The 23,424-nt window shown below is 50.0% G+C and overlaps 1 protein-coding gene across 3 annotated transcripts in view; it reads left to right on the top strand.

Moving 5' to 3' along the window:
• Positions 1-23,424, top strand: part of LOC128272634 (low-density lipoprotein receptor) — a 218,314-nt gene that overhangs the window by 190,937 nt on the left and 3,953 nt on the right. For 2 of the 3 annotated variants that reach the window (XM_053010472.1, XM_053010471.1), the window contains 8 exons: positions 672-1,227; positions 1,300-1,518; positions 1,587-1,731; positions 1,814-2,023; positions 2,094-2,292; positions 3,052-3,129; positions 18,594-18,715; positions 19,039-19,188. In XM_053010472.1, the coding sequence (XP_052866432.1) occupies positions 672-1,227; positions 1,300-1,518; positions 1,587-1,731; positions 1,814-2,023; positions 2,094-2,292; positions 3,052-3,129; positions 18,594-18,715; positions 19,039-19,188 (1,679 nt within the window). Of the gene's footprint in view, positions 1-671; positions 1,228-1,299; positions 1,519-1,586; positions 1,732-1,813; positions 2,024-2,093; positions 2,293-3,051; positions 3,133-3,204; positions 3,298-8,057; positions 8,457-18,593; positions 18,716-19,038; positions 19,189-23,424 lie in introns of all 3 variants that reach the window. The other variant, XM_053010470.1, reaches the window with a different exon arrangement.

Below are 23,424 nucleotides of genomic sequence, written 5' to 3'. Positions count from 1 at the left end.
TTCATGTTGCGCACTAGCGGCTGTTTGCTTCTTTTTGATCCACTTCAACCTGTGGATCCAAACTGATTTTCTCCAAAAAGGTTATCTCTTTTTCATTTCAAAATTATTAATAAAGTGAGCTCCCACCGAGAAATTATGCAAGGCAAAGCCTGAGCAATGGGAAAACACTTTGGCCCAACGCAGAATTGAACTGACCTTTAAACTCTGCAATGGGAAAACACTTTAGCCCAACGTAGATTTGAACTGACCTTTAAATTATTCTTAGAACACCAGAGCGATTAACGCATTCTGTGAATAACGTTGATTTGGGGCAAAAGTAAATGATCTCTGTCAATCTATCCGAAACACTCGTAGGACTAGGCCAAAATCCAACCGAACCGCAGGACTGGGTGGACCAGAACTTTGATGTGAATCTTTTTCAGAAATGTTTAGGCGTTTCTAGCCTCGGTTACAATTACAGCCAAAAGCGTCCAGTACCAAGAAGTGCACATCAAAATTGCCACTCAATATTGCCACTCAAAATTGACACACAGAATAACCACTAAGTTCGTAAAATTTCCGAAAAATTATCATTAACTGTTTGAAGGGATTTCCAGTAAAAATAAAACTGGAGTATGCTCACAGCAATACATCCGCAGGGCTAAAGTCAAGTTTTTTGTGTCCACTAACAGGTAGCACCAACAGTGCGAAGTGTAACAGCAAGACGGAGTTCGACTGCGGCGGCGGCATGTGTATACCGCTGTCGAAAGTGTGCGACAAGAAGCCCGATTGCCCGATGTTCCAGGACGAGCCGGCCGACAAGTGTGGCAAAAACGAGTGCCTCGAGAACAACGGAGGTTGTTCGCAGCAGTGCGTCGATACGCCCGCCGGGTACTACTGCGACTGCAAGCCAGGCTTTAAATTGTCGGACAATAAGACCTGCGTCGATATCGACGAGTGCGAAGAGCCCGGATCGTGTTCGCAGAACTGCACCAACGAGATCGGCACGTTCAAGTGCGAGTGCGTGGAGGGCTATCTGCGCGATCCGCGCGACCACACGCGCTGCAAGGCCACGGAAGGGCATGCTTCGCTGCTCTTTGCCCGGCGTCACGATATCCGCAAGATTTCACTAGACCACCGTGAGATGACATCGATCGTCAACGATACCAAATCGGCGACGGCACTCGACTTCGTCTTCCGGACCGGCATGATCTACTGGAGCGATGTGTCCGAGCGGCGCATCTACAAGTAAGTGCAGGACGGTGGCCAGGTGGTTCCTCAATCATTGGTCTTCAATTTTCTTCTCCTGTTCACCTCTAGAGCACCGATTGATGAGGGTTCGGACAAGACGGTCGTCGTGAAGGATCAGCTGGTTACGTCCGATGGATTGGCCGTTGACTGGATCTACAACCACATCTACTTCACCGACATCAAGAAGTCCACCATCGAGTTGACCAACTTCGATGGCAATATGGGCAAGGTTTTGATCCAGGACGACCTCGAAATTCCACGGGCTATCGCTTTAGATCCAATCGAAGGGTAAGTGGCCAAGTCACCAAGCTGTGGTGCCTCGTGTCAGACATCTCCGTAACGGTATGTTTCGACAGATGGATGTACTGGTCCGACTGGGGTACGACGCCGAGAATCGAGCGCGCCGGCATGGACGGGACTCACCGGCAGGTCATCGTAAGCTATGAAGTCAAGTGGCCCAACGGCATCACCCTCGATTTGGTTCGCAAACGAGTTTACTGGGTGAGTTGAAGGCGACGTTAGGAACGAAAGGATCCCCTTTAGCATACTCACACCTTGAACTATCCCACACACACACATACAGGTTGATGCCAAGCTAAACGTCATTTCGTCTTGCAACTACGATGGCTCCCAGCGTACCGTTATCCTCTACTCAGCCGACTACCTGCGGCATCCGTTTTCGATCACCACCTTCGAGGATCACATCTACTGGACCGACTGGGACAAGGAGGCCGTCTTCAAGGCGAACAAGTTCACCGGCAAAGACGTGGAACCGGTGACGGCGATGCATATGGTAATTGCGTGCGTAAACGTTCACCATCAACCCAAGCGTCTACAAAGCCTCCGCTATCTTCCCGCTATAGCTCCAACACCCGATGACGATTCACGTGTACCATCCCTACCGGCAGCCGGACGGTGTGAACCACTGTCAAGCGGTGAACGGCCACTGTTCGCATCTGTGCCTACCGGCACCCCAAATCAGCGCCAGCAGTCCGAAGATCTCCTGCGCGTGCCCCACCGGCCTGAAGCTGATGAGCGACAGCCTTATGTGTGTTGAAGACGGTAAGTGCACGGCTTAGTGTTAATTGAGACATCCCCTTTCCTACAAAGAAACACCTACCAACACAACACCGGGTGGCAAAGTGGACACTTTGGACGCTCAAAGGTCAACGTGATAAGAAAAACAATCGACCCACGGGAGCGCCACGGGAAACCACCAACCACTGCTCCAACGGCACCGGACAAAGCCATGTCCCGTCAACCACGGCGTACATCACGTTTTATTTATTCATGTTCACTTGTTTGCTTGTTTTGCGATGTCTGTTTTTATTTTTTCGCTGTGTGTTCGCTTTTAATGAATTTTAAATGTCCGCGCGTCGGTGCATTACCACGTCTCGCGGCAGGGACATCGCTAATGGAACGCAGCTTCAGCGTTCAAGCGCCGCCGGACTCTATTGTTGTCTTTTGTTTTATCTTTCTGCTCCGTTGTTCTCTCTCCGTCACGCGCCAGTTGTGTGCCGTTGTTGATTTATTTATAAGTTCATTTTATGTTCCCTGGCGAGTTTTCGATTTTCCTTTTTACGTTTTATCATTTTCTCTATTTATTTATTTTTTCTTTTTTTCTTTTTCGGTGCCGGGCTCCGGTTCGAATCGCGTACCCTTGCACCCTTGCTGCCATGGTGTGCCGTTCTTGGTTTGGTTTTGCAACCTGCTTCATCGGATGCAAACTACGTGCAATTATATGTGCGTTGGTGTGTCCGTGTCAAAAATCCGGCTCCGAATCGAAAACGTCGAATAATTTGCACTGCCACCCGCGGGCAGAGAGCCAACCAGCCAGTAGGGACGACGACACGGACAGTACCGAACGGCAGGCGAGCGGCGAGCTCGGTAGCAACAACGGTACGAACAGTAGTCGTGGCGGTGCCAACAAACACATCGAACACCACTCTAGTAACATTTACGATAGCAATAAGGACATCATTGCATCCTCTGCCAATGCTTCATCCTCCTCCAACTCTTCATCGCCATCCTCATCCTCTAGCTCGCATGACGGCGGCCGGCGCAACTGTGAGTATGGCCCACGGTCGGGGCCGGGTTTTCGCTACTTGCGTGCGACCCTGGCCGCGACTTGTTCTTCCGAAGCGCACTGTCTACCGACGTTTGACTGTTCGACCTTCACCATTGCGGGGAATAACGCTTACTGAGCTGATCGGTGACTGCCGCACGCAGGGGTGGCTGGGTGGCCATCCCGGGAGTTTGATTTGCACGTTGGTTAAGACACACTGGATGACACAATGACCTGCGCACCGTACTACTAATTACGGGTGACAATGGGAACAACTGGTTTTCGTTGGCGTCGGGACACACGAATTAAACCCCCGACAAACATTACCCTGATCTGGGGCGGGAACCCTGCGGTGCGCCCGACATTCACCTCATCTCAGCAACTAATCACTAATAACTATGACGCCCAATTACATCATCATCGATGGAGGTGCAAAAACTTTGCACCGCCCATCGAAACCGGGGAGCTAATCGTTTGGGCTTCGAACAGGCGATCGGAGGCCACCCAGGACCACCGAGAGAAGGCCCCGCCCACCCCCAACCCAGCTACGGTAGAACTTTGCTGCCAAAAGCAAAGCGGAAGAACCAACCGTTTGGACCGTTTGCTGGAATCTTAATTGTAATTAATAACCCCTCACCTCACGATCTGTCCCGGCCGGCGTCCGCCACCGGTCGCGCCGGGCTACTTCCGGGCTATCCGGGGCAATCTTCCTACGCTAATTTTCCCCACGGGGCTTGTTACAGATTACCGTGGCATACGAGGCATTTCTCCCGTAGAGCTCGTGGCGTTCAGAGCGACCAGCGCACGCGCGCTCAGGGCCGTGTCTTGGCTAGCAACTAGCACATGGCTGGAGGCACCGGACCACGCCGGCACGGTGGGAGCAAAGGGCGACCGAGAAGAAAGACGCGCCGCGCCAAATTGAATCATAATTCCCCAGAACATCGCCCCGAATGGTTTCTGAACTTTCTGCTTAATTGTCTGAGACGTTCTTTCGTTGTTTTTTGCTTCGTTCCAAGAACTATCCCCATAAAGTAGCTCCGAAACTACGTGAAAAGGGAAAAGCCCTCGGTGGAAGAGAATTAAAGTTGAGCTCTCCCGACGGCCAAGCACCGGGAATCGGATGGCGCTGACTGAATGGCTAGAACGGAACGGAAAGGAGGAGAGCGCAGTGCTCCTGTGCTCCCCCTGTGCTCCTCCTATATTGAGGCACTTCGAAACGCCCCGGAAGAGTCCCGCTGGGCCCTGGGCGATTGCTTCTACGTGCGTTGCTTCGCGCGCGCGCGCTGAATGATTTATCATTCTTTTAATAATTCTCTCAACAGACTCTGACAGCGGCACCCGGCTGTGGATCCCCAAAACAAATTACGGGGATTGACTAAACACGGTTTTGGTTGCTGTTGCTGCCCCCGAAGGCCGGGGCGCAGCTGGGTGTATTCTCGTGTTTTTTTAGGTTCCTGTCTCTGCTTTCCGCTGAAGTGAAATAAATAATTTATTTGAACTTCAACTCGGATGGATGATTAGCGCGCAACGGTGCATTAATTTGGCCCCGACCGGACGCTCCGGGCACGGTTCCGGGTGTTGAATAAATTATCGGCGGTGTGCTGCAACAACAACGCACAACGAAACCAACCGAAAAAAAAACCCAGCGAAAAGGTTAAGCCCATATTTGTACACCACACACACCGCCACCGACCATTTTCAAGCGGCGACCCATAAATCCACTTATTGAACGCGATCGGAGCGGGAGCATTATGTTGCCACCCTCCACGGCCGCCAGCCCGTTGACAACCGATTCGAATCAATTTGCAAAACACTTACACCGAAGCGCGTGCGTGAGCGTGTATCGTGGCATGTTTATGCCACACGTATTTATTGTCCGCTGCAGTGCAACCCGATCGGGCTGGGTTTACACCCTTGTGGCCGCCGCCGGGAATGAGCTTTTAACGTTATGGTTTTATGGGCGGATATTTTATTGCCCACCCTGCGCTACCTCGCCCGCACCCCGAAAGCCTCGAAAGGGCGCGTAAATGTTTGCTCAACAACACGCGTGATTTACGCGGTGCGGTTCGATTCCTTGGCCGGTTAGCATACAACATTATGCAAACCCGGCCTTCACAGTATGCCTTCGCAATCGCCGGCCTGCATCGGGCGGGCCGCCACATAGATGAGCAGTGCGCAATGTAACGCATCGTTACGTTCCGTTCCGCGCCACTGCCGGACGAAGGACTTTCACGTCACACGGAACAAAAAATGGGGAAACAAACTGGACAGAGAGCATGGATGGCGCTCCGGGATGTGCCGGATTGGCGACGAGAACCGATCATAAAACAATCGGAACCAATCGGGGGCCGCAAATCACGGTGGGGGGGGCGGTCATATTGATTTGCGGATTTCACTAGCTCGCGACCGACACGGTCACGTTTCCGGTGGTAACATTTAGTTAAATTTACTCGGCGGTCGGCCGGCCGGCCGGGCGCGATTAGTGGGGCCTTAAATTGGCTGCTAAACTAATGTTAGGTTGTATCGAAAGTTATGATGCGTTTTTTTTGCCACCCTGTTGTAATGTTTATCTCTCGCCGAGTTAGTTTCTGAGGCGTGTCAGGCAGGCCTCTTATATAGCTCAAGTAGATAAACCGAAACGATTTTAAGTGGTACTGAAACGTTCGTACCACCGTGATCAAAAAGTTCCCGGAATTCATTTGTAAAATGTCACAATCATTGATGCCTCCTTCATAACAGTACCCGTGGACTGCAATGCACTTATGCCAACGCTCGTTCCGATCCTCAAAACATTTTTTATTCGCGATGTTAGATATCTGCATTAGGGTCATCTGCAAGATCCACGAGTTCTTCGTCCACATATCCTTGCGTTTTCAACGGATTGATTCACGCAAACGTCTCAAAACTGCCAAACATTACTACTTGTTGACCTTCTTACCTTGTGGCAAGAATTTACTATGCACCACACAGTGGTGCTCCATAAAATTACAGTCGTTTCGGCTAGAAACGTCACGGTCTCGGGTTGGCACCGTTGTGGAAACAATTTCCTAACCTTTGCACGGTTGGCGAACCGTTCAAATGATTTTTAAAACCAATTTACTCATTTTTGCTCATTCAAATCTATTCTTACTGGAGTAAATCCGAGCGAAAACTGTCAAATCGATCCCGCTTATGTCAAATCGTATCGTAATCGTATGAATCCGCATAGTCATAAACGATTTGACGTTAAAGATTATGACACGACGCCAAATATTTGTGGGAGTATCAGGGACAGTTGAACAACGACACAAAACAAAACTGCAGAAAAAAACCGAAGAACAAAAAATAATTTTAATATAACAAGGACACATAAGTTTACCATAAAAACTTTGTGAGAAATGAGTAATGCAAGATACTGGTACTGGATACACTCGTATTAAATTTTGGATGCTCAAGCTGCTCAGTTTCATTGTTGTTGATTCGAAAGTTTCGGCCATCATCCAAAGGCGTAACAATCACGGAACCACTCGTAACAAATATTTGGAGGGCTGAATTCAATATTGGATAACAAAGCATCAAACAACTTTCGTGTTCGCCCAACACAGTTGCCACATCCGCCGATCTCGCCAGCCGAGCGGGGAGGGACCTAAAAAAATGGCGGTTGATTTATTGGGGTCCATCCATCTTCAGCCACTGGAACCGAAGCCCGGACAGCCCCTCGGCATCGGCACCGGCACCGACATATAATTTATGTCACCCGCCCGAAATGACACCTAAAACCTATACCACCACCGTTCCGCGCATATTGCCCCGATCCCAATTATAAGCGCGCGGTTCGCGATACGCGCACCACCTTCCGGAAGTGCCAAATCGCTACCCGTCCTGCGGATCGGATTGGTTTGTTGAATTAACTTCCCGACACATTTAACACGCGTGCCGGTGGCTAATGTGAGGCTAACCAGGACTACCACCGTCCATCCATAATTTGTGTCATTTATCCCACCACTATCAGGCGGGGAAGGTGGGTGCTTGGCGGCACTTCCGCCCACGTGGCCTCCCCACACCTTCGTATGAGGGATTGTTTTTTTCTCTCCCCATTTTACCCTTCGGAAGCCATTCGATGCGCCTGATTGGCGATCCACTGGGCCGGAAGTCCCCTATCGGCTAGTGCCATCGGCGCCGGGAAGGCAATTTGTGAATTACGACGCAAAATTAACTTTCTACCCCGATCTGCACCGATCCACCGCTGGCCCGCGCTATGCTAATCAATTCGCCAAGGCGGCCTTCGGAAGGAGTCGGCCCGTTTCATGTTGCAGTGATTTATCTTGCGACCCTGCGAGCCCCGCAGCGTACCGGGTATCGGCTGGCCAACCTCACAAAGTTTGGCCCATAAATAATTACCCAAACTTCCTCCGGACTCCGGAGCGGTCGGCACCTGTGGTCCTAGGCTACGGGGTTTCACTTCCCACACCGGCTCGTTCCACTGTGGCTAATCGTGTCTGATCGATAGTTCAAAAACTCAGCTGCGTCACCCGAAGTTTGTCCGTCCCCGTCCGTCTCCGCTGGTCAGCCGGAAGTCACGGAGAACCACGAAACTGTGGTGCATCTGTGACGGGGGAGTGGGGATGCATCGGCCACAAACGGCGCCACAGAAAGTCAACAGTCACGAACCAAACATAAATATGCTGACCCATGCTTTTCTTTCATGCCTCCGCTCCATCCATCCCGCATCCGCTTCATCCCATCATGCCCATCTCGCGCTCGCGGTGGTGGTTCCGCACAGGGCAAACGACCCTGACGCTGCCCGGGCTCAGTCCGCCGGGTCTGATCCCGGTCCGGACCAACATCACTAACAGCTTGCACCTCACCGCCATCTGCACCAACCTGACGCGTGTGGTCGCGATCATGGAGCGGCTCCGGTCCGCGAAGACGGTCCGCGACCGGGACGCTCTGGTGCGGTCCTACATGCACCGCGTCCCGGCGACAGACGGGGGGCCGCCCCAGTACTCCTACTGGGAGCAGCGCAAGCGCTTCAATCTGCTCGAAAACCTCTTCCCGCCGGGCCCGGCCGATGCCGAGGAGCGGGCCCAGGCCGAGGCGGCTGCCCAGCATCGGGCGCTCTACGACAACGAGCTGGCCGCCTCGCTCGAGCACGTGAGGTGGCTTTGCGAACGGTACCGAGGTAACGCCGTTCCGTGTGCGTGTTTGTGTGTGTGTGACGAGCCACCAGAACCCGAGGCCCGTGGTTTATCCGTCCGTCCGTCGTTTGTTGTGATTCTGTTTCTTCTTTCCACCTTTGTTCGTTTGGCAACGCCAGTGTTTTTGTGCTCTAAGTTCGGCCCCGTGTATCTAAGTGTCGTAGGTTCCCAATATACTAACTACTAACTTGGGGAAGGTAAGCACTAACAACGACATAACTGAGGAGATTTGCGCTAGAGCGCGAAGCTGAGGTTATACAGAACCTTCATAGTCCCAGTACTAACATACGGATCTGAGACATGGGATCTGTCCAAAACTGACGAAACCCTAAGAGGGTCCGAGAGGAAAATGCTCAGATTGATATTTGGCCCCGTAAGTGGGGAGGGACAGCGGTGAAAGAAGTCAAGGCAACCTGTACGCCTCGCCAGGTTCCGGTGGGCTGGTCATGTCATGAGAATGGCGGGCGACGAACCAGCCCGTAAAGACTCCTTAAGCCGCTAATAAGTGAGTAACTTGGAGTTTGAAACTATTTTTCGTCCTTCCGCGTGCAGACTGTCCATTGGTTCGCGAAATCGAGCTCTTTCGAGTTATGTACCAAGTATGCTAGTTGAAGTTGGTCGTTTTTCTCGATGAAGAAAACGCGTAGCTTTCAGGAGAACCTTCAAATATTTTTATTCGAAGTAACCAACGTTTTCTGCTACACATTTTTCCAATCGTTCAGGCAAATAGTGGATACCGTTTTAGTAAATTTGGGAACCCTTTATATTCGGCGAAGTGCTGCTCTGCAGGCGCAATTCCCATTGAAGCGGCAAGGTGATATTCTGATGTGGCTAAGTCTACAGAACAACTTTTCAAATTGCCGAAACCATCTCTCATTTGTTTTCATTAGTGGAACATGTCTACCACAAGCTAACGATGTGCTTCGACTTCTTTGTTCTTTAAATGGAAAAGCAAAAGTTGCGAATGCCGTAAACGCACTTCATTCGGAGCGAAACTCGACATTTTGAATCAACCCAATACTTTCAACTTACACACCTCGTATGCCTTCTTGCTTTCATTATTAGTTTTCATCTCTTTGTTAACTGTAATACGAAGAGACAATTAAGCAATCAACTCCCGATAATCTCGAGAAACAACATTTCATGCAACGGCTAATGCTGATGTTGATTGTTGGTGATGTTGATTTGAAGTTGAGACTGCCAAGGATCGAAAGGAAGTCTTTCGCTTAGAAACCGATGAATCAATGGTTCAGCGTGCACGGATGATCTACGGACGAGCCACATTGGGCTCTCAGCTAGATGAGGTTTCTTATTTGTTACTAACAGACCATTTAAGTATTATCAGGGCTTTCGTTGTTGTCGGTTTTCGACTCTTGTCAAACCACTTTGGATCGTTGTGACAATTTTTCCTTAAAACAAAATGCACTTTAAACCTTAAAACAAAATGCACTTTAAACAAAAATGCAACAACAACACTTTTTTCCGATGATCCGATTTTTTCGGCTCTATCTCTATCTATTTTCGGCTTCCGATCTCTAGCTTTGAGAGTCTCAGAATGAAAAACTCTGTTTAGGCAATAGTGATGGTCCGACTTCCAATAGTTATGAAAGTTCGCCAAAAAAAATGAAACAACGCGTTTTCCACTCACAATGATGTATTTGCCACACTGACCCGGGTACGATTATGCCACAATTTATAGCCTAGCATCCTAGGTAAGACGGCCAGAAGGCGTATACAACTCGATGTGTACGCCTTCCCGCTCCCCGTTCGGTGCATTTCGCATAAACAATGTTTTCCACTTCCAGCTCTAGGAGCCGTTGTACCTTTCGGTCTTTTGGCTATTAAAAATGATTTTGGTGTTTTCTTTCTACCCCCCACCGTCACCACGCTAAACGAGCGCGATGAGCTGACGGAAGGGAGATTGTATAATGCGCGTTCAGTCAGCCGCCGACGTGTCTATCGGACGGCCGTTTGCCTCCCGTGAATCCTTCCCTTTGCGCGAGTGAGCTACCAGGCGCCTCCACCTGTGAGCGGCTTGCGAGAGGATCTATTTTTGTATCGCGTGTACATAATTTTTGTACATTTTTCACGTTTTTTGACTTGTGCAGTGTAATGCGTCTTACGAACATCACGTGGATCATGCTGAAGCACAGTCACGAGCGAAAAGGTACACGCGGAAACCGAAACGAGTGGGAACGAGTGATTGAAGAAGAAGTGAATGGATTACGGCAGAAATTTGTGTTTTGCAACACTTTCTTGCAAACGATGCACGTAATCTGTGCCCTTGTGACGTCAAACCGTTGCCATTCGTGAATTTATTAGTTTTCAAAAATTCCACCTTCCCATCGGCAGCCATTTTTGCCATAGCCCCGAGCACCGCGGCCACCCTGGGGTGCACTCTGGGTGTGATACGTTAATAAATTAATCACGATTTTCCGCGATTGGCGAAAAAACACAAAGAGCCAAGAGCAGATTTTTAATTGAATGAACCACGGTAATAACGGTAAAAGTCGAGCTGCCGCGGGCCGGTAAGTGAGTGGGAAAATCCTTTGTAGTGTAACTATTCACCGGTGCCAGAGTTCGTCCCGATAAGGCCATTGGCATGGCTGGGCTGGGGGCTCGACACGTAAGCCCGTTAAGTCAAGCACAGCAGACCCGCTTGGGCCCAACGATGCCCAGCGACCGGAAGGCCGGCTGGTGAATGAGCGGAATATTAATTAAAAGATTAAAATTCCGGGACTTTGACCGCACCCGGTACCCGGACAGAGCAAAAAAAAAACATCGGCAAATGCATCGATCGCAAAATGTGGCGATAAATTGATAAAGTGTTTCCGTGTCCGGGTGCATGCTTTTTGTTTCCACCTTTTTTGCGTTGTTGCCACCGGCCGCGATGGCCGCTTATTGATATTTTATTTTCAATTAGTATCGGCGCTAGGCTCGGCGCGATTAATCCGGGAATTAGCATTCGCCGTGGTTTGATTGATGGTTTGTCGTGATAGTGTAAAAACCAGATGCGCTCCGTATGATGTTTACTTTACACCGGTAAGCAGCCACAAACGGCGGGGGAAAACTGTGCCGGCAATGAGCCCGAGTCAAACGCGTTAAAACCGATGTTGCACAACATGTTTTCACGTTGATCATTAAGTAAAACATCTTCGCCGGCGATACGATGCGACCGATGAAGTGGCTTTTGGAAAAATGCCAACGTGTATTTTAATGTACACTTGTGGCTTTTTGTATCAGTTGCCTCGTTCAGTGCGTCCTTGACCCCGGACCCCGTTCATGCTGAATACCTTTTCAAATAAATTCACCCCAATTCCAATTTTCGATTATTCAGCCGACCACGGTGGTCGCACTTGTTGCACTGTCCACAAACGGGTTGGCCCCATAAACCACTCCGACCCATTTGGAACAGTTAATTGGAAGTGCGCAAACCGACCGAGCACAAAACGAGTTTGCCAACACCCAAAACAATGCGCAGCACCGACGAACACCGGGCAGTGTGAAGCCAAAGCCGAATTGGAAGCCAATTCCGGATCGGTTCTTTCCAACCGATTCGCCAACCGCAGCCCAGCGGTTTGGCGAAATGTTTATCATTCCTCAACCATTTATTAATTAAAACTTTGCCCAACCAACGGCTTCCGGTTGGCGAGTTCCGAGTCGCTGTCGGTATCAAAAGAAACCATACTGTGTGTGTGTGTGTGTGTGCGGGTGTCCTCAGCTGCCCCTGAAACCTCACATTCCAAACGCACACCGGTTCAATAATTGAACCGAAAAATCCAATTATCAGCAAAATAGGTGCAAATACCGCATGCTAGTAGCCGACGACGACGACTAGCGCCCGGTGCAACTGCCCCAGACCATGGCTGGCGGCAGCAGCGAAAGCCACGGGCAGAGTGTGGTTAAGCCAATAGCAGGACTCCATATTTCATTCGGAAGGACAGTTCTATTTGTTGCAGCCTCCGGACCGGGCACACAATTCACACACAGCGGGCAAGGTAGTTTCGTTGTTTTGTTTCTGTTTCCTCCGGGGTCGGAATATCCTTGGTGGTTTCCTTGCCCATCGCCCGTCACACAAAAAGCCACTCTACTTCGGTGAACTTTGTCCACCGGCTGGATTCGAGCTCCGGCCACTCCCGGTAATGGTTCCCGGAGAACGGAGAATGAAGTTCATTTCGTGCGCCGGATGATCATCTCGAGTAAAGGTTTTTTTTCCCCCGACCGGCTCGAGTGTCCACTGTCCCGCACGGTCCCGGGAAAGTGTTAGCTTTCGCCGCTCCGGAATTGTAGTGTCGCATTTTCCAATTGGCTTCTAGAGAGCGTCTCCCGGAAGCTCTCCGGTGGTTTCTGTAAGACATCCGCGCGACTTCCGGCTGGGAACGCTAGGCAGGTGTGCCTCGAAACAGGGGAAAACCGTCCCCCCAAAGTCTTGAGCTACAAAACTTTAAACCCATCGAGGAAGTAACTCTCGGTTGTGGCCGGCTTTCTGGCGTCTGGATTTCTGTTTCAGGTTCGGTGCCCGAACTCCACGAGCACCGACATTACGTTTTATGGCCGGAGCTTCGACAGCGTTTCGTGTCAGAGCTACGCGCGCAAATTCGCTCCGCACTTAAAAATGTCCGATTCAAGAACGACGTGAAAGGAAAGCGGCTGATGCAAATCCTGTGTCCTGTGTGCACTTTGCTCCGAGTTCCATTTCCAAGGCGCAAGAGACGATGAGGAGTCGGAATAAAAGTAAATGGACGCCGAACGCAACACAGGAAACGCACCGAAATGTGATCGGGCCCGGGAGGCAGGGCCGCGGGAGAAAGACGCGGGCCGCCGATCGTCTTCTCGGATACCCCGGATGCGGATCTGTTTGGGGCTTTAATTTCCGGTCCGGCGAGCTATCCGGTGTGCGGGGGTGCGCGAAATGGAGGGTGACTAACGAGTACCGGAAGCCCGACCCGACGAGGGGCTCATCCTTCGCCGGAAAAAGCCCCACTACCCCCGCACTCAGTCGACTTTCGGCGTAGAACCGGGAACCCGAACCGGAGCCGAAAATGCAAATACTCCCGAAAGCTGCACCGAAAGTGCAATTGTGTGATCCCAGGACGCGCCAGGACGCGTTGCTGGCCAGACAATAAAAATAATTTCACCTTTTAACCACAGTTGCCAACCAATCTTCCCGGCGGAAGTTTTGACTTTTCCGTGCCGATGCAGATTTTAACCGGAAAAACCAGTCTGGGTGCCGCGAAAACCTCAAAAGACGATTATGCTCCTGCAGTATCTGTGTATGTGTGTGTGTGTGTGTGTGTGTTTGAGGTGCTGCCATTCGGCCGCGTGATGATTGCCGTGATTGCCGAGCGTTTGATTCGCGGAAGGAGCGCGCGAGTCCGGTCGTTAAAAATTGGCGTTGGAAGCGCAACTTTTTGATGTAAGTTTTATGGCACGGCACGGACGCGCCCCGCGTGCCCCATCACGAACGTCTTGTGTGCGCCGTTCGCATACGTAATTTTCCTCGCCGTTTTTCGTTGGCCTTGCTTTGCTGCTTCGACAGCCGTGTCGAGCCGGCCTGAGGCGGCACGGAACTTTTCGGCGCGACAGACGGCTTCTATCTTCGTTTGCCTAAATGTGTTTCTTTTTTGTGAAAAAATGATGCCAACTCACCTTGTACAGGTTTCGGGCCCTGGACCCAGCCATGGCTGACTCCTCTTGGCCGGGCGCACTGGTAGTACGTCTTGCGTTATTTATGTGGCGCGCGAGCGCAACATAAGGCACCGCCGTCCGCCGTGGTGATGTCCTTCGAATTTGAATTCTTTCCAATCACTCGTCGTTTCGTTTTGCTCCGTTTTTAGTTCGGGTCGCTTCGGAAACTTACTCGTTCCCGTTCATCGATGCATCCGAGCATCAAGTTCGCTAGGAAGAGGGCGTTCCACCGGATGTTGTTTCCGGCGAAGTTTAACCTCTAATGGCACCGCTGTCAGAGTTTGAAAGGCGATTTTTTTGTGTTAAAGTGACATTTTAGATACCTTCCTTGAAGTTAAGAACCAAGGATCTGAACACGCTCTACTGCGGTGGCCGCTTCACAGTGCAAGTCTACCAGAACCATTATTAATTTGAAAGTAAACCTAGTCAGACCCAGTCACTAAACACATATTCAGATGGAAAAGTTTGAAGTAATGAAACGAAGCAAGACGACAAGAATTGAACTGAATGCAAGTAATACAAATTATTAAATCTCACCAAACACATCAAGGAACTACATGCTACCAGAAACAGTTTAATTTTGCTGTTATATCCAGCAAGAATGCGGTAAAAAACCAACAACCTGCCTTCACTTCGTTGTCCTAGCTGTGATGAATAGCGAGGTAAAATAAATTTTTCTCAAAGTTCTTCACGAATTCGGAAATTCTTAACCTAGTGAGTGATTTAGAAAAGACGATAAATGTTAAACTATTGCCGATACTAAACTTGTTCAGTTTTGCACTTCATAAGTGCCGTTCTTTAAATCATCGTGCTATTAAAACAGGTGTGATTCGATTCGAAACCGTGATTGGTAAACTAAAAACTCTTACCTGGAGCCCTTCATTCATTGACACGCTTCAAACACTTTCCAAACCTCGCCGGCCACTTAAACTGTATCACTTCCCGGCCACATTTAGCGCAAAACTGAGCCCAACGCCAACCTGCGTGCTAAATGGCGCTTGCTGAAGCATTCCACGCGCAGGCGGGACTCTTTTTCTTATCCTTTCCGTTCCTTCGCGTTCCCCGGGCGAACTCGGGCCAAGAACGAATACGGTGTTGATCCATCATCCAGTGCCACGTCGCGGGCACGCTCCCGGGCGAGCGCTCTAATTGACGAGCTTATTTCACGGCACGGCGAGCCGGAAATTGTGCCCACGGCCAACGGCTGGTCGTCGACGGTCGAGCGGAAGACTTGTAATCTCATTATGGATATTGCTATTTATTGGGTGCGGTGTTGGCGCGCGAGGGACCCGCGACCCGCTAGCCGGCGAGCGAGCACTAATCTCGGGCACTTCCGCCACCGCGCCCGCACAGCAACCGCCACGTAAAAGTTGCGTACAAAGTGAATAATTTGTTACGCTGCCAAAAATGGTTCCGCTGCCAGTCGCGGCCAGTCCACCGTTGCGCCAGGACGGTAATTTGTGTTTAGTTTTCCGTTTGTTGCTTCTCGTTCTCGTGGTGGTTGTCAATCGGAAAATCCCACGGCACGGACCGGGCTCAATGGGCGAATAAATTGGCCACCCCAGCCGAGTCGAGCCGAGGGAGCCCCCAAATGACCCGATGAACCGTAGCACGGCGCTGCTGCTGCGGCTGGTGGTTCCGGTTCCAGGCGCACTGGTCAACGCGAAGAAACCACGAACCGCGACCAGCGCGATGGCGCCGGCCGTGGGCCAAAGAAATCCCTCATGCGTAGAATTGCTTTTGGACTTGTTCTCCCAGCATGGAGTTGCTCGAAAAACCGGGGGAGTCATTTCGCATTATTGATGGTTCCACCGTGAAACGTCAGATATGCTGGAACCGGCGGCTCCGGGCTGGGTTCCGGTCCGGGAGGACCCGGTTTTGATTTTTAATTTTTGGTCCGCTTGGCCCCATCGTCGGATGTGGTCACGCTGTTCCGGCCCAGTGGCCACAACGTAATTTCTGCCTTCAGCGGAGCATCGAACCGGAAGGTGGAAATAATTTTCCAACCCCCCTATTTCTGGTTCCGGGCTTCTGGTTTGCCCCCCCGCCGCGAAGCCAATTCGGTGGCATGATGGCTGGAACCTGATGTACCACATGTTTATCGAACGAACCATTTTTTTATTATTTCATTTTTAACTGTACTACTTGACCAGGCTAAGGATTCACCGGTGAGTCACTGGAAGTCAACAGTGACAGGTTTCGATTCCAACGACGGTGGCTCCGCCTTTCCGACCACTAATTCTCCGAAGGCCACGAGCCTCGGGGTGGCGATTTCTTTTCGATTCGAATTTAAGGCTTTTCATGGGACGTTTTAGCTTCCGAGAAAAGTGTGCTGATTTCGGTTCTAATTAAAGTTTTCTCGAATTTTCGGGCAATCGGTGTTTATTTATTTACTAGCCCTCCACACGACATGATGGCCTTCTCGGAATCGGCACAACACCGGCCGCCCGTCAATTTTGTCCTTCCACCGTGCACGGTGACGTTGCTAGCTGCTGGAATGTTGAAGAATTTCGTTCGTCCGGATGTGCACAATATTTATTGCCACCGAGGCCAACGATTCCGAGAGATTCCGATAGGACCGATAGGTATTTGTTAATTAAAATTTCTCAAAAAGGACCATATTCAACTCATTAAGTCAAAAGTCCTTGATGAGCGCTGTGTGTGTATGATATTACGAACGCATTGAGAGTTCGCAGAATTAGCTCCAGTATCGTTCAGTATTCCCGAGCCAGTCAAAAGGTCTCGGGATTTTGAAAACAAACGTTCATTCGAATAAACGTGCTTACTTCTTTTTGGCGTACGATGAACATCAACCGAATGCACGAACATAGTAGTTCGATTAAAAATCCACAAAAACCTGTTAATGTTGTTTTTAAATAAACTACGTTCATGAAATTCACAATACATTGTTATCCAGATATTTATCGAAATGTCAGTAAGATGTCTTGTAACAGCTACCGACGACTTGAGTCATACTTGTGATCGATCGTTTCTGTTGTGACTTATTTTCGGACCCAACAAAAACTGTGTATCAAAACAATTTAACACGGTTTTCAACTACTGATAAAAGTTTTCTATCACATCCAATTGCAACATAGTTAATACATAGGACTTTCTTCATTACCTCAATCATCATCATCATCCTTTCTGCGTTGGGCTTGCAGAAGAAATCTGGAGTAAATCTTCGATCACACTGAAACGGCAACACAGTCCAGTGATTTGAATGTGGATGGGCTTGTTTTCGCTCCTTGTGCACCGTGAAAGCGAAACCAGATTTCCCGGGGTCGGTCGCACTATCGGAACGTGAGAAAGCGAAAAAACTGCTCTTCAAATTTTCTTTTTGTTGCCTTGCCTTGCTTCACGCGACAAGTTGAATATGTTCCACCAGAAACATATGCAAATTCATTGAAATGGCGTAAAAGCTCTCGCTTTCCTCGATCATTTTATCAAGCTCACGGCTCAATTCCCGGCAATTGCCGTGCTGGACAAAAACCTCTCCAAACGCTGTGCCAAGCAAAAACTAAAAGCAAAACACCGGCTTTCCACCGGGGGAAAATTGAGTGAAAATTAAAAAATATATTCATTCCCTAATTGAACTTAATTATGATCTATAAAGACAATAGACGAGCCCGAGGCATGTCTTCTCTCTCGGGCCGCCGCCCAAAGCCCTGATGAACCCCGAGAGTTTCCGGGGGACGCTTTCGTGATTAACATTTTATACCAACTGGGCTGGGCACTACTGGGGCTCCTTCACGTGGCCACAGTGAACCCTGGGACCGGGCGAAGGAGCAACACTAATGGTTTCCATTACTGTCGTTATTTATGCCGCTTTTTAATATGTTTCCTTCGCACTGGAAGACCACCGCCAAGATGCATCGACGCCGTTGGACGCCTTCGCTCTCTCCCAGCTCTCGGCGACTCCGTGAAAGCATCCATAACCCGGACCGGTTCCTCCGCGCACGCTCCACGTCCATCGTTCGGACCATCCACCATTCCATAGAAAAGGCCACCGACCATTTCGTAGTCGCCCACGGCGGCCACATTCTGTTCCCTCACCTCTAAACGTTGACTTACACAGTGACGCGTCCATACTAACTTCCGGTGTTGGTGGTTTCCCTCTGTGTCGCCCGCCTCGATTATCTCGTTTCCTCGTCTCGGTGTGGGTTCCCCAACGATCCGACCGGGTCGACGTCGGGGCGCGTGTATTTGTAATTGTTCTAACAATCGCCAAGCTGGTCCATACTCACGGCGACGATATCCCGACCCGATTCCTAGCCCCACCGAGCGTGGTTCTACTACAGGACACCATGCTCAATTTTAATCAAGACATTTCTAACATTATTCGCATTGTTTTTTTTCCTCCTTTGGTTCATCTTGCTACTCCACGCCGCCGCCGTCGGATTGCTCCTGTATTAAATGGATATTTATAATAGCCACGATGCGAAATGGCACCGATGGCACGATCATCCACCCGGGCGTAGTCGAGGACGACTCGGGCCAGGTGGCCATCATCGCTATAATCATCATCGGGTGTGTCATCGGGCTCGTCTTAGCGGTAAGTGATTTCCGTAGTGGTTCCTGTATGCGTTTGCTTTTTCCGTTTCCGTTTCTTTGTGGGCGCTTCAAAATAGGAACGATTTTCATTTCGCTACCCATTTGACTTTCGCAGTCTTCTCGGTTAAGCTCTCTGTTGTGCGCTTATTCTTTCGATTCCATTCCGTTCTCAGCAAACGGCCGTTTCTATTCCCGTGCCACAATGGGTTCTTCTTTTAACCGTTTTTTGTTGTTTCTTTTCTTTTTTTCCATAACGACTTTGATCGTTCGCGTTGACCATCCGACTTACCGACGATTACCGTTCTGTTTCGTTGCCCTGTGCAGGTCACGTGGTGCTTGTACCGTCACCATGTGCACCGAAACTCGACGTCGATGAACTTCGACAATCCCGTCTACCGAAAGACGACCGAGGACCAGTTCAGCCTGGAGAAGAACATGCAAAGCCGCATGTACCCGAGCACCGTGGGCGAAGAGGTAAGAGCACTGGCCCGCGACTACAGCGTCAGCATAAGATAAGATGTGGTGTGTGAGATGATAGCAGTCCGCACTAGCATACAAACGCCAACTTCCAAAACTAGCAACATCCCCCGAAAGTACACCGAACATGTCCATTCTCTCACATAACTAACCCAGAGAGAAGGTGACTAACCCGGCTCCGGACCGAGCGGGGTCCGCTTTGTACGGTGAATCATGGCGACACACACAAACACACACGAAATGCAGCTAAGTGACAACCAAACGGGACGGTGCAACATAAAACCCAAAAAAAAAACTGTAGGAAAATCATTACCCAAAACCGAAGCGCAAACTGAGCAGGAGAACAGAAAAGTTGTGACAAGTAGACAAATAGAGTAGCGAAACCAGGGAAGAAAGACCGAAAGAAACAGAAAGCCAAACTAGAAAAGAAAGAGAACAAACGGTGCCAATGTCAAAGCGAAAGCGTTCACAACCCGCGCAACGTGTACAACGTTTTAAACACGAAAGCGAATACAACTAACATTTACCTACCACAGTCCCACTCAAGAAAAGACGCAAACAACAGACGGCAACAACAAAGGCATCCAGAAACAAATAGCAAACGTTCCACTAAAAGAACTGAAAGCAAACCAGGAAGACAAGCGAAGCGAAACTTGCCAGCCGAACGGAAATTCGAGTAAACTATGCCGCCGTCCTTGCTGTGCCGTCGAATGTTGCTGCAAAACGCGTGATGTGGCACGCACGGCACGTGGCCAGCGCTACCGAAAGGCTGTTACCCGAGATTAGAGCTGCGCTGTGCCTGGCTGCTGCTGGGAAGCTAAACTCTCTAACTAACCCGACACCCGGCCCGCCTCGGTCTGGTGGTTCGTCCTTTGGTCCGCTCGCTCCCTGGGAACCAAAAAAAAAGGGCCACATCCAGGACCGTGCTCCAGAAATAGAGCCCGCCGGCGACAGGACGTGGCCGTTGAGTGGCTTCAACCGGCGGGCACAAAAACCTGCTCACACACACACGCTAATTAAATAGAGGATTGTCGTCGACTCATGCGTCGTCGTTGCGCGTATGTGGGCCCCTGTACAGGCCTGTGTGACCCCGTTTCCCCGGGACCGTTCCGTGCCGTGCCGTGTGGCGTCCCGTTACTTTTTTGTTTCGAAACTAATAACGCTCGCGCCTCGGGCTGGCTGCGTACAGTCGGTCGCGTATGGCCAAATATGAGCAGATATTAAACTGATTAAAGCGACCGGTAGCGGCCCACACATGCAGTGCCACTCTTCCTGGCACATGGCAGCAAGTTAAACACTAACTGGAAACTTTTTTCTGTTTTTTTTTTTGCGTCGGCCCCAAATACTAGGCAACTAACTCGTAAGCTTTGTTGAGCTCGTCCCTGGCCGGGTGGTGGAAGGTGAAGGCGCTCAGTAAATATTAATGTGAGCAAGGACCGCTTCGAGGTGTTCCGTTCCGGAGTGCTCTACGCCCTCCGGTGTACGGTACATACTCATTAGATTTAGATTTGCGCGACCGGTTTCTCCGGCCAGAAGCGACACGACACGCCTCAGATCCGAAGCCGGACGGACGGACGGACGGAGTTCGTCGGCGACCATTCCGTAAACTGTTGAACTGGGGGAAATAAGAATTAACAACGCGCAAAAAACACACAGAACCGAATGGGCAAATGAAATCCCTCGGCGGCCACCGGTTTACGGTGGCAGAAGTTCTGTCGGTTCCCTAATGAACCGGCACGGTTCGGTTGTGCCGGGCTACCACGAGCTGGGGCCATTTTTGTTTGTGTGTCACTCACGCTTGATCAGCATGAATTATTCACCACTACTCTAACCCCCGGTGCTAATGGAGTATAAAATGACGAAGCGTGAACCTTTTTTTTGGGATCAACCCGAGGAAAATACCACACCGTCTTGAAAAAAGGTTTCCAGTTCCCCCGTGTTCACACCGTCAGGGCCCCCCAGCCACGGTTTTGGGGCCTGGTGATGTTGTTTCGATTAGCAAACATTCACTAACTTTCGCAAATAATGTTCCTGTCGGTCCTATTTTAACAGACCACGCTGTTACTCGAATTCATGGGCCGGACTTTGGGTTGGACCCGTGAACTTTTCTGTAGTTGAAGTTTCAAGATTAAATTGCCTTCCAAGCAATTGCTGCTCTACAGTCAGCCGACCGGTGGGGAGTGCGCTTCGTTGAAGCGGCATTGTGGCCAGCCAGTTGTCGTGGGCAACTTGCGCCGCGAGTGCAGTCCTCGGTGGCTGCCGGACCATCGTTTCACGCGGAGCCATTATTTTTCCATGCGCAAAAATAAATCCCTCTTTGCACTGCGCCTGCCATGCCCGGGTTGGCTGGCAAAAACTCGGCACCCGGCTCCGTTAATAAGGACATGTAGCTGAGACCGAAACTGGCCACTACTGGCGTACTGGCGAGCTTCAAAGAAACCCGTCCCGACCGGACGCCGGAACCGAACCGGACCACTGTGGACTCCGTTGCCGTTGGTCACGGTTTGACTTCTAATGCGCCACTGGCGAACGGCGAACGAGTGTTTTTTCGGATTCATTCATTTTCGTTTCCATGCTACGTGGCTACGTGAAAGGATTATAAACTCCGGAACGGTGCCGGACGGACGGACGCGAATGGCCGGATGCACACCAGACAAACGCCACCAGCTAAAAGAGCGGGCCGGATTAGGAAAGAAAAGCGGGTCAAGAAAGGAATTCATCCGCCCGGTTTTGTTCATTCTATTTTCTCTCCGACTACCGCTCGTGACTGAGCGTGTCCTTTTCGGTCGTGGTATTAGCAGGAAAGCAGAAGGATGTAAATAAAGCTCTCGCCGGGCACTCGTAGCAACAACAACGGAGACTCGAAATGGCCAACGGAAACGGAACCCATTTAAAGCACACTGAATGGGAAAAGTGGCCCAAAAGTGCGCCAGAAGCGAGGGGAGATTTATTTCGCCTTTGAATGAACTTTTGCACTGAAGCTCGCACTACAAGCAAATTAAAAAAAGGAGAAGAACGCATCACAATGAAGAAGGAAACTATTTGCCAAAAACAAACAATCGGACTAATAGATATAAGCTACACAGAGGGTTTCCTTAAAGACCACAAATGAGTCCCTTGACTTGTTCCAAACAGCAGACCCATCGAACAACGTTGAATCCTGGTGCCGCTAACAACAGGACACAAAACAGGACGCCACGAATTACTAGCCACCGTTAACATTATTTATTGTCTCTCTTTCTCTGCTTTGCTCTTCTTACTTTTTCTCTTTCCCTATTGCTCCATTCGCCCGTTCTCTTTCTCTCGCTTCGTGTTGTCCTGTGTAAATTGGCCGGGTTTTGTTCCAATTTTGTCGAAATCCAATCTTCTTTCTGTGCGTAATTACACAATTGGTCCAATTTGTTACAAACGTACAAACATCAACTACGCCCTCTCAAGATTAACACGTTTCACTACCGCACATGAAGCCGCATTGTCACCGTCCATTCGCCCACTAACTGAAAGGGAAAGGAAAGAATGGGAAAGAAATAGAGGAAGAGAGAGAAAGAGAAAGTGACCACAAAAAGCTGCAAAGCAAACCATTGGAAAGGAATTATTAGCGCAAAACTAAAGTTTGAAACGGCGACTTCTGCACTGCACACCAACCATCATCAAATTCCGTAATGCACCACCAGCACCAACGCAGCACCATCAGGCACCTCGAGCACACGTCGTCAACCTAACAATTACCAAACAAAAACCAAAAACAATAGTAACAAACCGGCCGAACCCGAAGCAATCACCACCATTCAGACCGCTGAGAAACACCATGCGCCTCCACTCGGTGAATTAGATGCGTTAAGAAACACTTGGGGGCCATACGCACCGTTTGTCGCTATGGTTAAGTCCGCTAAAAGTCCTCCGATCGGTCGGTGGAAAGGTAAGAGCGCACAGGCCACCGCCGCCATTCGTTTACCGTTCGTTTTGACTGTTAGCGGAATGTTAGCGAATTCGAATCAAAAATCAGCATCCCGATCGCCCGATCGCCGCATGAGTTTTTGGGTGTATTTTTTATACGTTTTACGAATCATTCCACTCGTTTTCAAGTGGAACGCCACCGTTTTCGTTTGTATTCGATGATTTTCTTTACGATGCTGCATGACGTACGCGTGCTTGTTCATTTCTTCTCCGTTTGCCATTGTTTCATTGAACACAATTTGCCATTTTGCCAACGAGCCTTTTTTTGGTTTGCCC

This window comes from Anopheles cruzii, chromosome 3 (genome assembly GCF_943734635.1).
Source record: "Anopheles cruzii chromosome 3, idAnoCruzAS_RS32_06, whole genome shotgun sequence".
Classification (NCBI taxonomy): domain Eukaryota; kingdom Metazoa; phylum Arthropoda; class Insecta; order Diptera; family Culicidae; genus Anopheles; species Anopheles cruzii.
The sequence above is the reverse complement of the archived record's forward strand: the minus strand, read 5'-3'. Positions and strand labels throughout refer to the sequence as shown.